Source organism: Molossus molossus, unplaced genomic scaffold (genome assembly GCF_014108415.1).
Source record: "Molossus molossus isolate mMolMol1 unplaced genomic scaffold, mMolMol1.p scaffold_m16_p_15, whole genome shotgun sequence".
NCBI lineage: Eukaryota > Metazoa > Chordata > Mammalia > Chiroptera > Molossidae > Molossus > Molossus molossus.
This window is the reverse complement of record NW_023425350.1, coordinates 20426688-20449519: the sequence shown is the minus strand read 5'-3', so window position 1 is coordinate 20449519 and position 22832 is coordinate 20426688. Positions and strand designations below refer to the sequence as shown.

At 38.3% G+C, this 22832-nt stretch overlaps 1 protein-coding gene across 7 annotated transcripts in view; it reads right to left on the bottom strand.

Annotated features, from left to right (window-relative positions):
• Window positions 1-33: 33 nt before the first annotated feature.
• The window catches only part of SLC30A6 (solute carrier family 30 member 6), a 38191-nt gene continuing 15392 nt past the window's right edge, over window positions 34-22832 (bottom strand). Inside the window, exons 1-9 of one of the 7 annotated variants that reach the window (XM_036262603.1) lie at window positions 20748-20826; window positions 20244-20274; window positions 19430-19524; window positions 14346-14394; window positions 13914-14033; window positions 13253-13355; window positions 11217-11264; window positions 10116-10184; window positions 35-1155 (exon numbers count right to left, since the gene is read on the bottom strand). In XM_036262603.1, coding sequence (XP_036118496.1) covers window positions 655-1155; window positions 10116-10184; window positions 11217-11264; window positions 13253-13355; window positions 13914-14033; window positions 14346-14394; window positions 19430-19472 — 933 coding nt within the window. In that variant the 5' untranslated portion in view covers window positions 19473-19524; window positions 20244-20274; window positions 20748-20826 and the 3' untranslated portion in view covers window positions 35-654. Of the gene's footprint in view, window positions 1156-10115; window positions 10185-11216; window positions 11265-13252; window positions 13356-13913; window positions 14034-14345; window positions 14395-19429; window positions 19525-20243; window positions 20280-20651; window positions 20829-22832 lie in introns of those variants that run through there. The other 6 variants (XM_036262602.1, XM_036262605.1, XM_036262601.1 and 3 more) reach the window with 6 other exon arrangements.

Here is a 22832-nt window from a genome sequence, read left to right as displayed (position 1 = left end):
AAAACTGTCTACTGACAGTTTTATGTGTAAGACAGAAAACTAGGATTCATTAACCAGAATGAAATACTTTGAGAACCATGGACTATTTACAAAATGTTTAAATGACAAAAACTAGGTGGTAGAGTATGTTTTAAAATTTCTGATAAAAAAATTTTCTTTTACTTTGCAAGACATAATTCAGGAGGACCTCAAAGAAAAATGCAGCAATTAAGTTTGGAAAAGCTATAAAAGATGGGCATTTAAAGATGGACATTTTTATCCTTTCCTAAAATGTGTATCATTATTCAAGAAGCAGGTTTATAAATTTCACTGAAGAAAATATTATGTGACAGATCCACTCCATCAAATGGTTCTCTTGTAAAGGTAATCTCATATTACACTGTAGTCGACTACAAAACCAAAGATAGCAAAATTCAAATTTAGAGAAATACACGTTTTAAAGGAAGTCTATTTAAAGCCTACAACATTTAGAAGGTTCTCAGTTCTAAATACATTTAAAAAATATATAGTTTCATTGGTTTCATATGTGAACTAGCCTACTATTCTCTAACATTTCCAATAAATGACTGAACAGTCAATGCAAAGTTGGATTACTAAATAAAATGGAAGTCAAGGAGTCAATATTCCTCATAAAATAAATTAAGTCACAGTATGTCAGGGTCTTGGTTGTCCAATTCTATTGTTAGTTCCATATCTACTTGGTATATTTGTAAAACCAGTCCTGAATTCTTGGGTTGCTCCAATTCCTGGAACTCCAAGTCCTTGATTAACCATGCTGCTATAATGTATGTGTCCATGATTAAGACCCAAACCATAAGGTCTTGTTTGTGTGTTTAGAAGAATGACTGGGTTCACATTTTTTCCAGGGGTGTTAAACAAAAATTCTGGAGGTGGACTACTGGGTTTAGTTGGAGTTGATGTGGCAGGGTTTGACTCATCAGTGCCCTTTAAAGGAGGCATTGGGATTATGTGATGATCTGAGAAATTTAGGACATTAGCTGCAACAGGCCCACACGATAAGGCAGGCCTTGTCCAGTCATCTTTGAAAATCTGAACAGTCAGAGTAGACACTAGAGTGTACAGCCTGTTGGTCACATGAGCAAGAACCATTTGTTCATTTGCATCTCGTCGAATTCTTACATGCACTGATCCAGCCTAAAAGGGGCAAAACCATAAAAAAGAGACTGCTTAGAATTACACTACTGAAAATTCCATTGGAAACGAACACTTTACACATGAGTATTTTATAACAGTACTTGATATTTTCTTTAATATAAGAGAAAGCTTAATGTCTTGATAGTCCTTAAAGATGACTTGGTAGTGATTATCAAGGTAAAGAGTTAATGAAATAATTTGTAACTCTTTAAATAAAACATGGTATATATATGAAGAGAAATTCATGTAGGATGAAGACAGGCATGGTATAACAAAGCAGAATATAAATGAAGTACATAAAAAAAATGCAATAGAAAGGCAGACAAGAGAGATATTAATTCAAATTGAGGAAAACTTCAAGAAAAAATTACATCTGACAATCAAGGGTTGATGGTTATATGAAATTTCAAAAGGTAGATACAGGTTTGGGACATAGCAATGAAAATGCATGGCATGTCTGGGCAAGAATAAGCAGTATCACTGATATATAAAAAAGCAATGCCTGGCTGATGTGGCTCACTGACTGCACGTCGACCCATGCAACAAGAGGTCGCTGGTTCGATTCCTGGTCAGGGCACATGCCCAGGTTGTGGACCCAATCCCCAGTGAGAGGTGTGCAGGAGATGGCCTATCGATGTTATCTCTCATTGATGTTTCCATCTCTCTCTCCCTCTCCCTTCTTCTCTCTTTAAAATCAATAAAGAAAAAAATTAAAAAAGAAAAACAGTACAAATATTTCAGGGGCAGAAAAAGAATAAAAGAGAGAAAAGAAAGACAGGAGGAAAAGAGGAAACAAAGAAAGAATGGAAAGAAGAAAGGCAGGTAATGGGGTGAAAAGAAAGGCTAGAAGAGGCATCTAAATATCACGACAGTAAGTTTTAATAGCAGCAATAAAATAATACGAGTTCAGAAAAATGACAGGTATGGATGATTGCCAATTAAGTAGGAAAAGACTGCAAAAGTCAAGGTTAAAAATGAAGAGGTATGAGATAGGACAAACACAGTGGGATCAGGGAGGGACAGATAGATTCATGGTATTTCATGGGTTAGTAGTGGGAGAATTTGATACCCAACTGGATGTAATGGACTAAGAAGACAGACTCATCAAAGATAATCTAAAGGTTTCTAGCCCAGGTTACTAGGAGGATAGAGAGCACCAGGTATTACAATTAGCCAAATAACATGTATGCATAACCCACAGACACAGAAAACAGTGTGGTGAGGGCCAAAGAGAAGGGGGTCTGGGGTCTGGGTAAAGGTGGGCAAAGGCAGGGAAAATAGGGACATCTATAATAGTGTCAACAATAAAAATAAAGTAAAAAAAAAAAGTTTGTTTATAAACTTGAAAAGACGTTTAGCATACATTATATATGTATATATGTGTATATATATATATTTTTTTTTTCTTTATTGATTTTAGAGAGAGAGGGAGGGAGAGGGAGAGAGAGATAAAAACATCGATGAGAAAGAACATCGACTGGCTGTCTCCTGCATGCCCCCCACTGGGGACTGGGCCCACAACTTGTGCATGTACCCTGACTGGGAATCGAACCGGTGACCTCTTGGTGCATTGGTTGATGCTCAACCACTGAGCCCATACATTATATTTTTAAAGTAGATAATAGTAGGTATAACTGATCCTGTTTTGATCAAAACACATACATACAGAAAAATATCAAGTATGACAGCACTTATCTCTAGATGGTAGAATTGTTAAGGATTTTATTCTCTTCTTTTAGACTTAGTTATAAGTTATAATTTTTCTAATAATTGGGTACTATTTGTATAATAAAAATTTAAATAAAAATATATAATAAATATAATTGAATAAAATATCCAATAATTACTCCATGATTTCTAAATAAACTCAGATTTTCAAAACAAAAACTTATAGCAAAGCATAAAATGCACCCAAATTGACCAGTTGGTTTAGTTAAAATGTGTCTGAATCTATGACTTGAGCAGTAATAAGAATTATTATCAATCATAAGACAGAGAAAATATCTATGTTGCTTGAATTTGACTTCTAGTTGATTAATATTAGGTAAGACAAGCCATGTCTAGAAATCAAGGCAGCTTCGATTTCTCCCTGTTCTTTGCCAATGCCATCTCATTGCTGTACTATGCAAAACTATAAAAGATACTGTATCTTAAAGTAAAATTAGTGGAAACCATTTCCCAGTATGAGCTTGAACAATCTCCTATTATATGGTGTTTGCATTAATCTACGGCTTTTGTGACAACTATTCTTGGAAGCTCAAAAGCTTGTTTTAGTAATCCCTTTGGTCTTAATTAGATACTACATAACTGGGGTTGTCAGATGGCCACGTTCTGAATAGCTGAGATGATTGTATTATTTTTCTTTAGAAGCCACCAAGCTTAAAAAACACTTGCCTACTATCCGGCTGGTGTGGCTCAGTAGACTGAGCATTGTCCCTGGACTGAGAGGTCTGGGTTCAATTCCCAGTCAGGGCATGTTGTTGAGGCCTGGGTTGTGGGCTTAAACCCTAGTAGGGGCTGTGCAGGAGGGCAGCCAATTGATGTTTCTCTCTCTCCCTAAAAAAATAAGAAATAAAAAAAACCACTTGCCTACTCATTTATTGATATAAGTACAATTAAAAGAATAATTAAAAATTAACTACATTACTGAAGGAATATTAAGTTGGTACTGTCATTTTTGGAAAGCAATTTGGCAATTGGTATCAAAAGCCACAAAGAGTATAACATTCTTTTTTTTTTTTCATCCTCACGCGAGGACATTTTTTTCCATTTTTTGTTCAGATAGAATGGGAGGGAGAAAGAGGAAGAAAGAGAGAGAGAAACATCGACGTGAAAGGGATACATCGAGTGGCTGCCACCCACACGACCAACCAGGGCCGGGGACAAACTGCAACCGAGGCACATGCCCTTAGCGGGAACCGAACCCGGGTCTCTCTGGACTGCAGGCCGATGCTCTAACCGCTGAACCAAACTGGCCAGGGTGAGTATAACATTCTTTACTCACAAAAACCCCTTCTAAAAATTAATCTTTTTTTTTAACCCTCACCCGAGGACATTTTTGCATTTATCTTCAGATAGAGTTGGAGGGAGAAAGGGGGGAAGAGAGAGAGAAACATCAAGTAGCTGCCACCCACACAACCCCAACTGGGCCAGGGACAAACTGCAACCGAGGTACGTGCCCTTAGTGGGAACCGAACCCAGGACTCTGTGGTCTGCAGGCGGATGCTCTAACTGCTGAGCCAAACTGGCCAGTGCTAAAAATTAATCTTTAAACAACAAAACAAACTGATCTTTCTTTTACTGAAGATATGACCAAAACTTTTAGATGATTGGGTTACCTGAAGTTTCTGTGTGGCCAGGGTTGTAGTGGGCAAATGACTTGAGCACCCACGCTCCCCAACACACATACACCTACTTAAGTTCCACCTGAACCTAATGCACCGTCTACTTTCAGGACAGACACAGGTTTAGTAGGGGAGAGGACAGCTACCACTCAAACGGGGATGCTGAGTGCCCTAGCCCACTGAACAGTGGGACAAACTACTACTAATGAGGCCTCCAATGACTCCTATCCATAAGAAATGGTCTTCAGAGCCTCTTGGCATTGAGGCTACCTAAGAACAATACATGCAACTCAGGACAATCTCAGACAAGAAGGGGTCTTTGGGTCTCCAGCCATTCCAGGTGGACTGTGTGGTGCAGATCCAATGAGGCAGTGTGGCTGCATCTTTTCAGGCCCACTTCAGGACTTGAGATGGTATAGGGACCACAACCCTCTAATCTCTTTTCAAAGGAAATTTAGTTCTGGAGGCTGGGAAGCCCAAGATCAGAGTAGTTGAAAATCAGCCTGGTTGGATGAGGTCTCTTTTGCAAAGATTACACCAGAAAAATATTCATCTCAGCCAGTTTATATGCTAACAGTGGAAATAGAAGAATGATTAAATACAATATGGCATAATCATATAAAGTAAAACTCTGCAGCCATTAAAAATTATGTTGGGTTCTTGGAAGATAGCAACAGTGGTGGCACTTTTTCTGAAATTCCCCAAATATCTCCATAAGAACAGAGAAACTAAGACAGCAAATCCAAAAACCTATGTCCAATGACTACAAAAAACTAGCTAACACATTGCTCCGAAGAAACCCCAAATATAAGCTCTAGACCTGCAAGGTATCAGTTTCTGTGGAGGAGGAAGCATAGGGCATCTGACTGACCTAAAAACCCCAAAGCAGTAAACCAGTACTTAATAGAAATCTAGGACAGCGAATTTGAGAAAGGCAGCTGGGTCTGCAATAAGATATGAAGAGCTGGAGTAGTCTGAACCCTAGAACTCTCAAAAGTAACCAAAGCAAAGCCCCACATTAAGAAGAAACAACTGGGAACAGAATCCCAGTTGAGCGTCAGAGTAGAGACAAAGGATAAAGAAGGTTCAGATAAAAATGGAAGAGGAACAGAGCCAAGGGAAAGAAGAAATTGCACTTCGTAGACTCATCAGAAGAGGGAACTGTAGAGCTATGAATTTAGACATATACTACCCTAACCACTCCTTACTTTTTTAAGTTCAGGAAAACTAATTTCACATAAAAAGGACCCACAGAAAAGGACTGAATCCATATCCCACACAAAGTTATAATAACAAAAAAAAGGAAATACAGAACAGATTAAAAGATCACCAGAAAGATTTACCTCTAAAACTGTTGAAAAATGTATCAGAACAAGCATAAAAAAGAGCCAAGAACAATATAGATCAAAATTAGAAAGCCTTAGAAATGAGATAATAATTAGAAGTAGTCACTGCAAAAATAAAGACTAAACTAGAAGGAATACAAAAGCAAATAAAAATATAAGTATACTGTAAGAAAAATAAAAGGTTTTGAAAAGAAGTTTTAAAAGTCAAAAGAAAATGCAGATAAAATATGAAAAAAAAAGGCAAAAAACCAACATGGTTATAAACGAAGTTCCCAAAGAAGAATATCAAAGAGACCAGAATAAATTTTAAGAACTATAAAGAAAACTTTCCTGAAAGTTAAAAAAAATTACTTTAAAAATAACATTATTGAAAGGGTGTATAGTACACCTGAAATAATAAACAGAATGACTAATATAACACAATTTAGTAAAATTACTAGATGGTAAAAAATATATATTTTGGGCAATCAGGCAAAAAGATCAAATCACATATAAAGGGGGAAAATCCCAAAACCAGAATGAATCACCATGCTTTTATTACAGCAATGCTTTATGCCAGAGGCAAATGGGGAGGTATATTTAAGACACTCAAGGAAATAAAATATGTGCTCAGGATTTTATATCCAGCCAAAATGATTTCCAAGTATAATGTCCACAACTGTTTTCAAGATTCAGGAATTTAGGGAATGCTGATCCCCAGGGTTCTTCCTGAAGAATTTACTAGAGAATGAGTTTTAGATACTCAAAACGTCTAGAGGGCAAGAGTAGGGGAAGGTAGAAGACAAGCAGCCATTTTTCTACTACAAGAGCCTAAATCTGAAACTAAAGACTGCAATGTGGATGACATCCGTAACCTGATGGACCAGCCCTAATATGCCTACCTCTGGAATTTGTGTTATGTTAGAAAAACCAAATCCTATTTGTGTTGTTGGTTTTTTTATCCTCACCCGAGGACATTTTTCCATTTTTTGTTCATGTAGAGTGGGAGGGAGAGAGAGGAACAGAGAGACAGAGAGAAACATCGATGTGAAAGAAACACATCGAGCGGCTGCCACCCACACAACTGACCAGAGCCGGGGACAAACTGCAACCGAGGCACATGCCTCCAGTGGGAACCAAACCTGGGTCTCTCAGGACTGCAGGCCGACGCTCTAACTGCTGAGCCAAATTGGCCAGGGGTGTTTTTTTTGTTTTTTAATTAGAAGAGTAATACTTAGTTCTATGAAAACCTGTTCATGGGAAGACTTCTGGTCAAGACGGCAGAGTAGGTAAATGCGGTATCGCATCCTCCCCACAACCACATCAAAGTTACAACTAAACTGCAGAACAACCATCAGTCAGAACCGCCTGAAATCAAGCTGAATGGAAGTCCTACAACTACGGAATTAAAGCAGCAGCCACATCCAGACTGGTAGGAGGGGCGGAGGTAGACGGGCTGGTCCCACACCCACGTGTGGCGGATAAAAATCAGGAGGACACCTTGGCTGTGAAGGTCCTCCCTGAGGACAGAAGGGTCCCCATCCCACACCAGGCACCCTGCTCAGGGTTCCAGTGCCAAGAAGAGAAGTCCCCATAACTTCTGGCTGAAAAAACCAGCAGGAACTGAGGCTCAGGGAGGCTTAGGTGGCTGGAGCCCCAGGCAGCTCCTCTTAAAGGGCCCGCGCACGGACTTATCGGACTCAGTCCCTCTAAGCTTTGAGGGGAGGCAGCTCAAGGGCTCCAGAGACATACAGGGAAGAACTGAACTGTTTGGCATTGGAGCAAGGGCTGGAGAGGGGCCTTTCTCTGGGACAAACATGCTGTCAGAGGCCTTTGTTCCTTTGGTGAGCCCTTCCCTGGGGCGGCAGACAGCCGCCAGATCTGGGACTCCAGCAACCTGGCTCACACTGTTGACCCTGCCCTGGTGATTCCCTGAGGCCCCGCCCCACCCAACTTTCAGGCCCACCCAAGCTGTTGCCCGTTGTTTTACTGTAGGATTGGCCTGTCTTGGATCCTGCTTCAGGTTTTCCTAAATTCTTTCAAACAAGCAGCATCTGGTCTCAGCTAGCCCCATACCTCCCGTTTTGTAATACATAGAAACAAACACAGGAAGGAAGCCAAAATGAGGAGACAAAGAAACAGGTCCCAAATGAAAGAACAGAAAAAATCTCCAGGAAAAGAACTAAGTGAAATGGAGATAAGCAACCTAACAGATGCTGAGTTCAAAATACTGCTTATAAAAATGCTCAATGAACTTAATGAGAACCTCAGCGAACTTAGTGAAGGCCTGAAGAGCATAAAAAAGGAACAGTCAGAAATGAAGGAGGCACTAACTGAAATAAAGAATAATTTACACAGATTCAATAGTAGAGTAGGTAAAGCCAAGAAGCAAACCATCGATTTGGAATATAAGGAAGCAAAAAACACCCAATCAGAACAGCAAAAAGAAAAAAGAATCCAAAAAAATGAGGAGAGTGTAAGGAGCCTCTGGGACAACTTCAAGCGTGCCAACATTCGCATCTTGGGGGTGCCAGAAGGAGAAGAGAGAGAACAAAAAATTGAATACCTATTTGAAACAATAATGACAGAAAACTTCCTTAACGTGGTGAAGGAAACAGACATACAATTTCAGGAAGCACAGAGAGTCCCAAACAAAATGAACCCCAAGAGGCCCACACCAAGACACATCATTATCAAAATGCAAAAGGTTCAAGACAAAGAGAGAATCTTAAAAGCAGCAAGAGAAAAGCAGTTAGTTACCTACAAGGGAGATCCCATAAGACTGTCAGCTGATTTCTCAAAAGAAATTTTGCAGGCCAGAAGGGAGTGGCAAGAAATATTCAGAGTGATGAAAAGCAAGAACCTACAACCAAGATTACTCTATCCTGCAAAGCTGTCATTTAGAATCGATGGCCATATAAAGACTTTCCCAGACAAGAAAAAGTTAAAGGAGTTCATCACCAACAAACCATTATATGAAATGTTGAAGAGTCTTTTTGAAGAAAAAGATAAAATATATGAACAAACAAAATGGCAATGAATACTTATCTACCGACAATGGAATCTACAAACAAAATGAACAGGCAGAACAGAAACATTCTCATAGATACAGAGAACGTTTTGTTGGTTGCCATATGGAAAGGGGGTTGGAGGAATGGGTGAAAAGTGAAGGATTAAGAAGTACAAATTGGCCCTGGCCAGTTTGGCTCAGCGGTTAGAGTGTCAGCCTGCAGTCCAGAGAGATTCGGGTTTGGTTCCCGCTAAGGGCACGTACCTTGGTTGAGGTTTGTCCCCGGCCCCGGGTGGTCGTGTGGGTGGCAACCACTTGATATGTCCCTTTCACGTCGATGTTTCTCTCTCTCCCTCTTCCTCTCTCTCCCTCCCACTCTATCTGAACAAAAAAATGGAAAAATGTCCTCGGGTGAGGACGAAAAAAAAAAAATTAAAAAAAAAAAAGAAGAAGTATAAATTGGTTGCTAGACTGACAAACCTCAAAGGGAAGGGGGGTTTGGTGGGTGGGAAGAAATAAACCAAAGAACTTATATGCATATATGCATAACCAATGGACACAGACAACAGTGTGGGAAAAGGCAGGAGGGGGAGAGAAGGGGGTCAATGGGGTAAAAATGAGGAACATCTGTAATACATTCAACAATAAAGATGAAAAAAAAAACAACAAAAAACCTGTTCATGGTATGTTAAAAGAAAACAGCAAATTAAAACAGCATCTCATTTCTAAGGAGAATAAATATGTAAGTATAAATATGAAAATATCAACAGCAATTTTCTCTACATGAGAGGATTATGGAGATTTAATTTTTTTCTGGATACTTTTCTTCATTTTCCTCATCATTCCTAATACAAAATGCAACTATGCCATAATAAAGTCTCTTTGGTAGCAAGGTCCACATTGGATTAGAAAAGGTGGAATTTTATGCTGCAGCAAGTTATATTATTATAATGCTTTACCACATTCAGCAAAATCTCCAAAATTAGAACTGCAATTAAAAATAAAATAACTGCCCCTTTTACTCTTACAACATTTGCATACTCAGGAACATGTGACTATGAATTGTCTTCTCTGGATAGTTCAGTATTACGATGATTTGGCTTGAAAGAAAAAAAAATCCTTCCATTAATCTCAGTTAGATGTCTGAATCCATCTACATTTGAGACTCTACCGAACAAAAATGGAAATCAAAGGCTCTATGAAAATTTTAAAGAAATACTTTTTTCAAAAATTACAAAGTACGCTTTAAATTATAACTAAAGTAATATGTAGAAAACATACCAATGAGCCAAAACCTAGGGTCCAAAAATGCTCATTTCGTACTTCCAAAACTCCATCCAAGGTAGATACCTGATCAAAAACACAGAAATAGGGTTGTTTGTATTTGACATATCCAACACAGTTCAGTTACACTATGGACTTGCTCTTAGCCTAGAAATGACATGGCCAAACCCTGCATGAGGACACTCACTAGCCAAGAGAAGGTCAGACCACTCACTAAAGATACCATTTCTGCTTGTTCAGTAGAGGCAAGGCCTTACTTCCCCAGTTTCTCGTCTGCAACAATCCTTTAGAATCAGGTCTTTACAGACCCTCAATCCTTACACAACAGCGTGTAGTTCTTTTCATTTTATCAATATGGCATATATTTATATCCACTTGTGTTATCAGGTTTTTTTTTCCCTTCTCCACTATTTCTTTCCCTTTTAACAAATTTCTGAACAACAAAGAATGCTATTTGGATGTGTGCCAAAAGGAAATCCCAAGGCCAGATGTATAGTGTGTGGACCACTGGCGCAGTGGCACAGGCTCACTATTTGAGACAAGTAGCCAGCTATATTGGTAAAGGTGGCCTTTGTGATATTGACAACCAATAGTTTAAAATACTCTCTACATTCAAATAATTCAGTTATCTTGCTCCTTCCTTAGTTGACAGGTGGAAATTTATAACAATACAAAATCTAAACTTATAAATCAAGATATTAGATGATGAAGCAATCAACAAAAGTTAGCTTTGACCTAATCAAAGGTTTGAATATAGAATCACAAAAATCACAGCATTTATAGAAGTAGTAGTGTGGTCTTTAGACCATTACCTTCCACATTTATTTCAAGTGAATTTGGCTCCCAGATGGGGCAATTCCTCAATTTCCCTACTTTTGTCACTATGTTATATCTTCTAGTGAGGAAAGAATAGAAACTCTCCTAAAATTCTAGATAGGATTGGGTTGAATAAAGTATTATGTGTACCTACTCTTTCCATTCTCTAATTATTATTATTTTTTTGGCTATCTTTTTTTTATTTTCTATTTTTTTAACTTATCTTTATTGTCTATCCTCTAATTATTAATTTAAGTGATTTTAATTATCTTTCCATCTTACCTCTCTGATAAGTTTGTCCAACTGACCAATAACATGAGGTGGTGTTGTCTGGGGAAAAAGTAAAACACATCAGGAGAGATAAAAAATTTTTGCAACAATGGTTCAGAAACTAACAATACTGGGTCTTAAACCAACCTTTGCTTTGTTTGACATATACCCTATCATGATTTAGGGAAGAGAAATTTCAACTGGTCCCCGTAGTCGGACAACATAAAAAATCAGATCATGCTCATTTTTTTACCTTACAAATAAGCTGCTATCTCTAAAACCAAATAAGCCTTAAAGAACCAACCACTCAACAAAAAATCTTTAAGAAAGTAACATTCTGTATAAGGCACAGGACTAAACAACTATCTTACTGTTATTACTGGTCCTGGAGATGAAGATACTGTAAGTTTAAGAAAAGACATGAGGTTCTGGTCTGTTTGGCTCAGAGGTTGGAGTGTGGGCCCACAGACCAAAGAGTCATGGGTTTGATTCTGGTCAAGGGAGAATGCCTCAGATGCAGTTCAGTTCCTGGCCCTGGTCGGGGTTGTGTGGGAGGCAGCCAATCGATGTGTCTTTCTCACACCAATGTTTCTCTCTCTCTCTCTCCCTCCCTTTGTTCCACTCTATTTGAAGATAAATGGAAGAGTATCCTTGGGTGAAGATAAAAAAACAAAAAAAAAACCTGGCCAGTGTGGCTCAGTGGATTGAGCATCATCCCATGGACTGAGAGGTCCCGGTTCGATTCCTGGTCAGGGCACATGCTCAGGTTGTGGGCTTGATCCCCAGTGGGGGGCATGCAGAAGGCAGCTGATCCATGTTTCTATCTCTCTCCAAAAAATCAACAACAACAACAAACATATATCTATATATCTATATCTATGTCTATCTATGTGTGTGTGTGTGTGTGTGTATAAAAATAAAGTAAAGGCATAAAGTAAAGACAGAAGGAAAAGCAGTGCTTACATACACATATAGTCCTGGGAAACTATCTCTCCATTCAGGTACTTGTCTATAGTGTTCCCATTGTTTTATTAAGTAATAATTTGTCCTTTTTTGTGTGTGGAAAATCCTCACCTGAGGATTTTTTTCTTTATTGATTTTAGAGAGAGGAAGGGAGAGGGAGACAGATAGAATCATCAATGGGAGAGATTATCAACTGGCCTCCTCCTGCATGCCCCACACTGGGGATTTGGCCCACAACTTGGGCATGTGCCCTGACTGGGAATCAAACTGGTGACCTCTTGGTGCATGGGTTGACGCTCACCCACTGAGCCACACCTGCCAGGCTCTAAAAACTTTTTGATTTTTTTTTTCTTTATTGATTTTAGAGAGAGAAAGGGAGAGGGAGACAGACAGAAACATCAATGAGAGAGAACATCGACTGGCCGCTTCCTGCATGCTCCCCACTGGGGATTTGGCCCACAACTTGGGCATATGCCCTGACTGGGAATCAAACTGGTGACCTCCTGGTGCATGGGTCAATGCTCAACCAGTGAGCCACACCAGCTGGGCTCTAAAAACTTCTTTTTGTTAAATCCTCACCCGAGGACATTTTTGCATTTATCTTCAGATAGAGCCAGTGGGAGAGAAGGAGGAAGAGAGGGAGAGAAACATCGATGTGAGAGAGACCCATCAACTGGTTGCCACCTGCACTGTAACTGAGGTACATGTCCTTAGCAGGAACCGAACCTGGGATTCTCCAGTCCGTGGGCCAACACTCTAACCGCTGAGCCAAACTGGCCAGGGCTCTAAAAACTTTTTAAAAGCAACACTGTTTTCAGTTGAAACATTATTAGAGGCAAAATTTTTTTAAAGTTATGATTTTGTTTTATAGTACAAATATAGGAAGACCTGTGCCTATTTTATAGCCCCATGTAATTTCATCTAGTTCTTAGTATAAAAATTTTAGAGATTATTGTTTGGCTTCATTTCTCATAGGGCCCTCCAATAGCTACAAGTTTCACAATCTGGTAGAACACATACAATTTTACAATCTAGTAGAAGGACATGGCTAATATTAAGCATGCACATTGAAATAAGACCCTTACCTGGAGTAATACTTTCCCACTGTACACGCTCATGGGATACATAGTGCCAAACGTCATCAGAGCAATTGCTATGGCAGAGGCAGTGTCTACAGCAAAATAATTACTAAAAGGAAAAAAACAATTCTAAATCTTAAATGTATGCCACACTTGGCTTCTTACAATCCAATCTACCAAACATGAATTACCTAAAGCAAAAAGACTATTTTATCATAAGTGATCACCACTGGCAATGGGAGCATCACAAAGAAAAACAATGTTTTCTGAATCACTTCTTGACAAAGTTTAGTGGAGGAAAAAAAACTAATAATTATTATGTTAATTACTGTGACGAGAGAGATGAAGAAAACCAATGAGCACTTCCCCACTATCTATTTTCTGTCAAACTACTTGTCAACTAGAAACATTTTATTTATGTTCACTTGTTGCTACAAATAAAAGCATTCAAACAGTAATTTCTGATACAGAGACACAAATGGATTTCATCAGTGATTCTATCAATTTTCCTGTAAACATTAACTTTCCGATAATTACTTTTTCTGAAGACACGTGAGGACAAGACATAACCAAAGTTACATAGGTCATAAGTAAATGTGTTCTATAAGCTTAACCCCCATCCATCCCATCGATGGAAACACACTTGACAGAAATAAAAAATACTTACTTAATTTCAATTAGCATATATGTAATACAAAGAGCAAATGCTCCAGCAAGATCAATCAAAACAAATGGATTCATTCGGGGAAGAAAGATACTGCTAAGTCCTGGAATAATTCCACACACGCTATAAGTAAAACAAACAAAAAGAGTATTCATTAGCAGAACTCATGTGATACTGATGAAAATCTTATAAAAATGACTTGCATGTTAGTATCAAACATCTTTTAAAGAAAGCAAAGAGGATTTGGCAACAAAGTTCACTCATAAAGGTCTCTCTTGTATCATCAATTAAAAAGTAAGAAAAAGTAAAGGAAGAATAAGAATCTAATCTGTGAGATTCATGTATTAACCTCACTCAGCAATGAATCTTGTAAATTCCCATTACACCTGTATCCCTTTAAAATCATGTATATCATGAAACCTCAAAACATCTTACCTTCGACTAAGATCCGCAACATGCTCTTGAAGCCAACTCGTACTAGCAGCTTTAAGAAGAAAATACTTAAATTATCTATATAGAAGAATGAATCACTACCAAAAATACTTGATTTCTTTAATGTTCAAAATAAGTTTGGCAACAATCTATGTAACATTATAAGAGGACATGTTACTCCTCAAATATAGAACTTTTCCCTCTTTTATGCCTTTAAGATACTAAATCAAAAGCAGTTTCAACTATAATATATAGTTGACCTGAAGTAGTGAACTTACATATATCATTATTATTATTAATTTGAACTTTTAAGGGCTCTTTATACTGTAAAGCAGAGTTTCCTAACCAGTGTGCTGAGAATGGGTCATAGGTATACCAATTAATTCTCTCAGCTCTCAGAAAGGCTAGGCCATACATCCAAAGACACCTACTAGTTAGTGTCCCAGGACAAGTAGCCTCCAGGTTCTGGTGTCCTCCTACATTTATCCCAGATGCTGGGAATATATATATTTTTTAATCCTCACCTGAGGGTATTTTTCTATCTCCAGATAGAGTGGAAGGGGGGAAGGGAGTGGAGGGAAAGAGAAAGAGACCCAGAAACATCAATGTGAGAGAAATACATTGATTAGTTGCCATTTGCAGGGCCGGGGACCAAGCCACAACCAAGGTATGTGCCCTTGACTGGAACCAAACCCGCAACTCTTTGGTTGGTAGGCCAATGCTCTAACCACTGAGAAACTCTGATCAAAAAGATTGACAAGCCTTACACAAAAGTGAGTGTAGCAGAACAGTTAAGAGCAGCCTCAGATGTCAGAATACCTGACTTCAAATTCCATCTTGGCCCTTAATTAGATGTGTATCTCAGTGCTTCAGTGTAAACGAGACTAATAAAATCATTTACCTCATATCGTTATAGGAAAAATTAAATGAGTTATTCTATGTAAAGCATTTAGACAATGCCTAGCAAATACTATTTTCTACTCAAATGTCAGCTAATGTCACAAATCTTGATGCTTCTGGAAACTTTTATTTCAAAAAAAAGAAAATACAGCCCTGGCCAGTTTGGCTCAGCGGTTAGAGCGTCGGCCTGCGGTCCGGAGAGACCCGGGTTCGGTTCCCGCTAAGGGCACGTACTTCGGTTGCAGTTTGTCCCCGGCCCTGGTTGGTCATGCGGGTGGCAGCCACTCGATGTGTCCCTTCACGTCGATGTTTCTGTCTCTCTCTCCCTTCCTCTCTCTCCCTCCCACTCTATCTGTACAAAAATGGAAAAATATCCTCGAGTGAGGATAAAAAAAAAAAAAAAAAAGAAAATACAATCTAGATAACCTTTCTGGAAATAAATTTGGCAATATATATATCAAGCCTTTAAAAATACTGCATTTTTAATTCATTTATAATTTCTTCTCTAGAAATTTATCCGAAAGAAGAATCGTAAATGCATACAAGAAATTTAATATAAAGAAGCTGATTAGAACATTATTTGTAAAAGGAAATGTTGGGACTGTATAAGAATAGACTTTAAAAATATTCAAATGCCCTGGCCGGTTTGGCTCAGAGGTTGGAGCGTTGGCCTGTGTACCAGAGAGTCCCGGGTTCGGTTCCCGCTAGGGGCACGTACCAAAAAAAAAAAAAAAAATTCATATGCCCCAGAAGGTGTGGCTCACAGGTTGCGCATGGACCCATGTACCAAGAGGTCGCTGGTTCAATTCCCGGTCAGGGCACATGCCCAGGTGGTGGGCTGATCCCCAGTGTGGGACGTACAGGAGGCAGCCAGTCAATGTTCTCTCTCATTGATGTTTCTTTTTTTTTTATCCTCACCCGAGGATATTTTTCCATTTTTTGTACAGATAGAGTGGGAGGGAGAGAGAGGAAGGGAGAGAGAGAGAGAAACATCGACGTGAAGAGACACATCGAGTGGCTGCCACCCGCACGACCAACCAGGGCCGGGGACAAACTGCAAGGGTCTCTCCGGACCGCAGGCTGACGCTCTAACCGCTGAACCAAACTGGCCAGGGCTCTCTCATTGATGTTTCTATCTTTCTTTTCCTTTCCCTTCCTCTGTCTCTAAAGAAAAAGTATTTAAAAAAAAATTCATATGACAAAATGTTATGAAAGCATTTGTTTTTGTTTCTTTTTAACAGGAGAACATCAACGTTTAACAGAAGTGTGTAAAGGACAAACATTTGCTATGTGAACGTACAGTAAAATTTTCCCCATTAGGCAGACCTTACCCCCTGGACTTGAGAATAGCAAGAACTAGCTGTTACAGTTAGTCGATAACCACTGCATTGTATAGATAACCATTGCTTTGTGTACACCGAAACTGCTTGCTCCCTCAGGCATAACAGCTAACCACAAATATCTGCTTCTGTACTTGCTTGCTTGCTCGCAAACCCTTAGCCCAAATTCCTTAACAGGGGCTAAGACAACTATATAAGCAACCCTCCCCCTGAGCTCGGAGCTGCTTTCTCTTCTGCGTAGGATGGGACAGTTGCCACGCAGCTAATAAGGCTCTCTTAATTTGAACCCAGTTCGGAGTCTGAGTCTGGTCTGTCTCATTGGTCTACAACAAATGCATGGGGAATTTACAGACATGATAAATCCCTGAAAATTCTAAACACAGAGAGACAACACTGGGTAAAAAAGATATTTTTGGACAAAGGGAAATAAAGGGATACTACATTTCAGAAGTGAGAATGGGCGATTTACAGGTAGTTGAGGAAGAGAGGATATCTGCTCATTTTAAAGGCTCTTTAAATGGGTCACAGGGGGTATCTACCTACCAAGCCCCTGCCTGAAGCCCTCCTATTTACCATACTTAATTCAAATTAGGATAAAGTGACATCCTAAATTCTCCTTCCTGAAGCTGTTTTCTCTGTCTGAATCTTTAAGGCAGGAAAGGAGGAAGGGTCATAGGTTCTTTCTGAGTCTTTTGTTTCTTAATAAACAGCTTGAATCAATATCCCAAAAAGCAGGGGAGCATTTTTTTTTTCCAAAAATTATTTAATGAGGCAATACTCCAGACACTGTTAATTGAAAAAAACAGACATAAAATTTTAAATCCATACAATTACAAGTATGCAAAGATATGTATATGTGCATGAAAAATGAAAGGGTAATATAAAGAAGTTAACAGCGCCCTGGCCGGTTTGGCTCAGCGGTTAGAGCGTCGGCCTGCGGTCCCGAGAGACCCGGGTTTGGTTCCCGCTAAGGGCACGTACTTCAGTTGTGGTTTGTCCCCGGCCCTGGTTGGTCGTGCAGGTGGCAGCCACTCGATGTGTCCCTTCACGTCGATGTTTCTGTCTCTCTCTCCCTTCCTCTCTCTCCCTCCCACTCTATCTGTACAAAAAATGGAAAAATATTCACGGGTGAGGATAAAAAAAAAAAAAAGAGGTTAACAGCCCTGGCCGGTTTGGCTCAGCGGTTAGAGCGTCGGTCCAGAGAAACCTGGGTTCGGTTCCCGCTAAGGGCACGTACCTCGGTTGCAGTTTGTCCCCGGCACTGGTTGGGTTGTGTGGGTGGCAACCACTCGATGTGTCGCTTTCACGTCGATGTTTCTCTCTCTCCCTCTCCCTCCCACTCTATCTGAAAAAAATATCGAAAAATGTCCTCGGGTGAGGATAAAAAAAAAAAAGAGGTTAACAGTTGTTAATTGAGGGTCATGATATTCACTATTCTTTTTCTTGTATGTTTCTGACCTTTATGGAGAGATATTGTTTCTAAATCTCTGTATCTTTTCAAAATTTCTGGAGTGAGCATTTTATTATTTTAGTAAATTGAAAATTTTTTCAAAATAATTTTGGTCATCACAAGTATCATTAGTAAATGTTCCAGTCCATGCAGTAAATTCTTTTTTTTTTTTATCCTCACCCGAGGACATTTTTCCATTTTTTGTTCAGATAGAGTGGGAGGGAGAGAGGAAGAGAGGGAAAGAGAGAAACATCGACGTGAAAGGGACACATCGAGTGGCTGCCACCCGCAGACCAACCAGGGCCGGGGACAAACTGCAACCGAGGTACATGCCCTTAGCAGGAACCGAACCCAGGTCTCTCTGGATCACAGGCCGACGCTCTAACCGCTGAGCCAAACCGGCCAGGACCATGCAGTAAATTCTTAAACTCTCACTCATACAAATATAACTCATACTTCATGACACACACAAAATCATTTAAACTTTAATTGGCATTTCAGGAAGTTTTCTTTTCTTTATTGTCCTGGTGTTCAAGTCAAAGACCCTCAATTATCTCTGCTTCAAATGTAGGTCTGTGCCCAAAGGCCACTTTTGTTTCTACCTCACTTCTTCATCAATCACTGGTTAACCCTTTGTGGGTTACACCTCTGAAGTAAAAAAACCAGTCTGAATCAAAAGACTTGAAAATAAAAGAAAAATGTTTTGGCCCGGCTGGTGTGGCTCAGTGGCTGAGCATCAACCCATGCACCAAGAGGTTGCCAATTTGATTCCCAATCAGGGCATATGCCCAGGTTGTGGGCCAAGTCTCTAGTGGGGGACATGCAGGAGGCAGCGAATTAATATTCTCTCTCATCGATGTTTCTATTTCTCTCTACCTCTCTCTTTAAAATCAATAAAGAAAAAAAAAAGTGTATGTGTGTGTATGTAAATATATATATATATATATAAAGGAAAAACATTTTGTTACTTTCATATATATGCCCACCCACCACTGCCAAAGAGAAGTACCTGGGAACTTATTTAATTAACAGAATTAAATTATTTTCTGTGAGCACATCAACTATGCTAAGTATCCTGAAGCATCTAAAATACTTGCAACAGACTTTATGTAGGAAGGTTATACATATAAAACCTCATTCATGTTATTTGGTAAATGTGATTTTTCATCACATTTAATTTAATATATGCCAGTCCTACCTGTTTTTAAGTAATACAGCTTGAACTAGTTATTAGATTTTGTTTTATAATTCTCTGCTTAAAGATGACTTGAAAACCTTTTGGGTAGTTCTCTCCTTCTTCTCTTCAAAATATACTTTCTAATTGATTTATACGTCAAAAAAACAAGACTTGTTTTAATGAGATTAATTAAAATTTTTATGTTCGGATAAAAACATACCTTCAGAAACATAAGCAAAAGGTTTATTCCGAATAGAAAGCATCGTGAATAGGTTGAAAGAAAGAGCCACAAAAGTACCAACTAATAATCTTCCCCTAAAAAAGAACAACAATAACATTCACCATTTTTTTATCTTGGTAATATCAATATGTAATTTCAGCATGTAGAGAGACTAAGAAAGAGATGGGAAGGCAGAGTGGTCTGCTTCTATGTATTAGCAGAGCCAGAATCTGAACTGGTTTTCTAGCCCTACAATCCATGTGCTGTCTACTGTTGCTCCACCGTACACAGCACAAAAAAAGACTCTACATTAACACTAGCTTCTTACAGGTAATTGCTATTACAAATTTGTATAAATGCTAATGGTATTTGGTTTATAGTAGATTGAAAAGTCATACTGTTCTGAATTAAACTGACCAAAACAGGTGAAGTACATATAGACAGCAACTATGTGGAAGATAATAACAATTCTATCTTTTCTACAGGTGCTACTAAAAGATTTTGAGACTCAAATTTTAAATTATAGAAGACCAGACTGGGCTGGCTTAGTGTGCTGACCTGGGCCTAGAAACAATGAGGGACCTGAACCCAGGCTAGAGAGGCCTTCCTCTGCAGTACAAGGGCTTGGGAACAGTTAAGGGTAAAGAGAGAATCTAGGATTTGAAGATTTTGTTTGTGAAATATCAATGAAATGAATATTGCCACATTCTGAACTCTAATATTGGCCAAAGTAATAGTTATCTAATAATATATCAATTAAGTTTGAGAATTAAACTTAATAGTAAATTATGTTATATCTAAAGCAAAATCTTACGTGTGTATTTCGGGCTGCTCCAAAAAGCGTTCTACACTAAAAGAAAAAAATATATTAAATAAGTCCTATAAATTATAAAATTAAAAAGCTTTATTAAATATACAGTTAATCCAATAAATTCACAAAATCTTTAATATGATAACCAACTGTTGATTATTAACAGTGATAAGGCAAGGAAACTCACAAATTATCCTCGATATGTGATGTCAATCTTTCTCTACCAAGCCTGTTTCAATGGGCTTGTAGTACTAAGCATTATAATATAACTCACTGAATCCCTATCTTTCATTCACACCTACCTATGATTGGATTTAGTAGCCTCAAATAAAGTAATAAAAGAAAGTGCAAAGAAGGGAGAAAAGTCTGAAATGTGAAGAACTCCAGCACTGCTCATCTTAGTTTGCATACCTTACAAACCAGACCAGTCTCTCACTGGATTCTTTATATTCCCAAAGATGGCACAGGTGGAATTCAGAACGACAGTAACATCATATGCAAATGTACCTTTCTTTTAATATAAAGAGAGCTCCCAACTGTGCCAAGACCGTGGAGGCAAATACAGCCAGGACTTCTAATCTTTCAAATCTGAAATCAGAAAGTTCATTAGATCAGCATACTTTTTAAAAAATTTTATGAAGTATTTCTTTTTCAGGATAATTCTTTCAATTCATAAACCAGTACCTCTAGAACACATTTACATTTATTTATTCCCTCATTCAATATACATTATGTGCTTACCATAAGCCAAACACTGTTAGAACAGACTAGAACAGAGGTTCTAGAACGAACATCACAGATTAAAGAGTACCTACTTTTATAATATATATTCCCAGGACCCACTTATGGCTCTTATTTTTCTAGAAATAATGATCATCTAATTAATAGCTAATACTTAATTGACTCATCTTGTGTTAGATACTGGTCAAAGTACTTAACATCTAAACCTCCCAACACTTAATCCACTTTAAGAAAAAAGAGAGATAAGAAACTTGAAACACAAAGAGAAAAAGTGTTTAGAGTCAGATAACTAGCAAGGGGAGGAGTCAGGTTTTTAAACTCTGGCTTCAGAGTTCATGATTTTATCCACTTATACTTACACACATGATTGCAGTTAATTATGAGCATGTCTTAATAATCCCGAAACTATCAACTAGAGGCCAGGGGCTTTTGTCTATTCATTTTGGTTTTCCCCACAACACATAGTTTAATGGCATTCAACACTTGAGATAAATAAATGCTTGAAATTTCTCAAGGAAATAATTATCTTCAGAAAAGATAACATAATTAAACATACTCATCACATTACTGTTTATAAAGAAGAATGTTAAAATCAACAATGGACTATTATGCATTATCAAAAATATAATAGAATGTATTTAACATGGATAAATGAAAGCAAAAAAGTAGGTTATAAAAAAGTATGAAAAGCCCTGGCCGGTTTGGCTCAGCAGTTAGAGCATCGGCCCATGGACCAAATAGTTGCAGGTTCAATTCCAGCTTTGAATCTACCAGATATTAAGATTCATTTCTAAACTATGGTAATTCATATAGTACAGGCATATCTCAGAAATACTGAGGATTCAGTTCCAGACCACTGCAATAAAGTGAGTATCACAATAAAGAGGTCATAATATTTTTGCTGGTGGAAAGTCTTGCCTTCAATTTGTTAAAAAAACAAAACGAAACAAAACAAAACATGCCCTGGCCTATTTGGCTCAGCTATTAGAGCGTCAGCCCTTGGACCAGAGTCTCGGGTTCAATTCTAGTCACAGGCAGGTACCTCGATTTTGGTTTGATCCCCAGCCCTGTCAGGGTAGAGCAGGAAGCAACTAATTGATGTGTCTCTCTCACATCAATGTTTCTCTTCCGCTCTCACTCTCCCTTCCACTCTATCTGAAAATTAATGAAAAAAATGCCCTTGGGTGAGGATTAAAAAACAAAAAAACCACAACAAAAAAACAAAATCAAAACCCAAAACACCCCCCCAACATCTGTGGAACTCAATAAAGTGAAGTGCAATAAAATGAGACATGTTTATACTAATCAAGATAGACAAATATACCAAACTAAACAGAAAGAAGAATCCAGATTATGCATTTATACTCACCTGACTTATGAAAGAGGTTATACAAAAGCAGTAGAAAAAGGATGATTTTTTTTCCAATAAATGATGTATCAACTGAACAGCTATAAAGAAACAAGTGTACCTTCACATCTACCTCAGCCAACATACAAAAACCCATTCTAACCTGACTGAAGGCCTAAATGTGAAAGGTCAAACAATAAAACTACTAGCTAATAACAGAGCACAGTATCTTTATGACTTTAGAGCTGGCCAAAATTTCTTGACAAGTGCACAAAAAAGTACTAACCATAAAGGAAAAGACTGGTAAACTGAATTTATCACTGAAGTGAAAAATTTTCATTCACCAGAAGATACCATTAAGAGAATAAAAGGCAAAAGGAAGGAGGTGAAGATATATGCAGTATATATAAAGAACTCCTATAGATCAATAAGAAAAAAACAGTTAACCCAACTTAAAAATGGGTAAAACACTTTAACAAACATTTCACAAAAACGTTATCTGA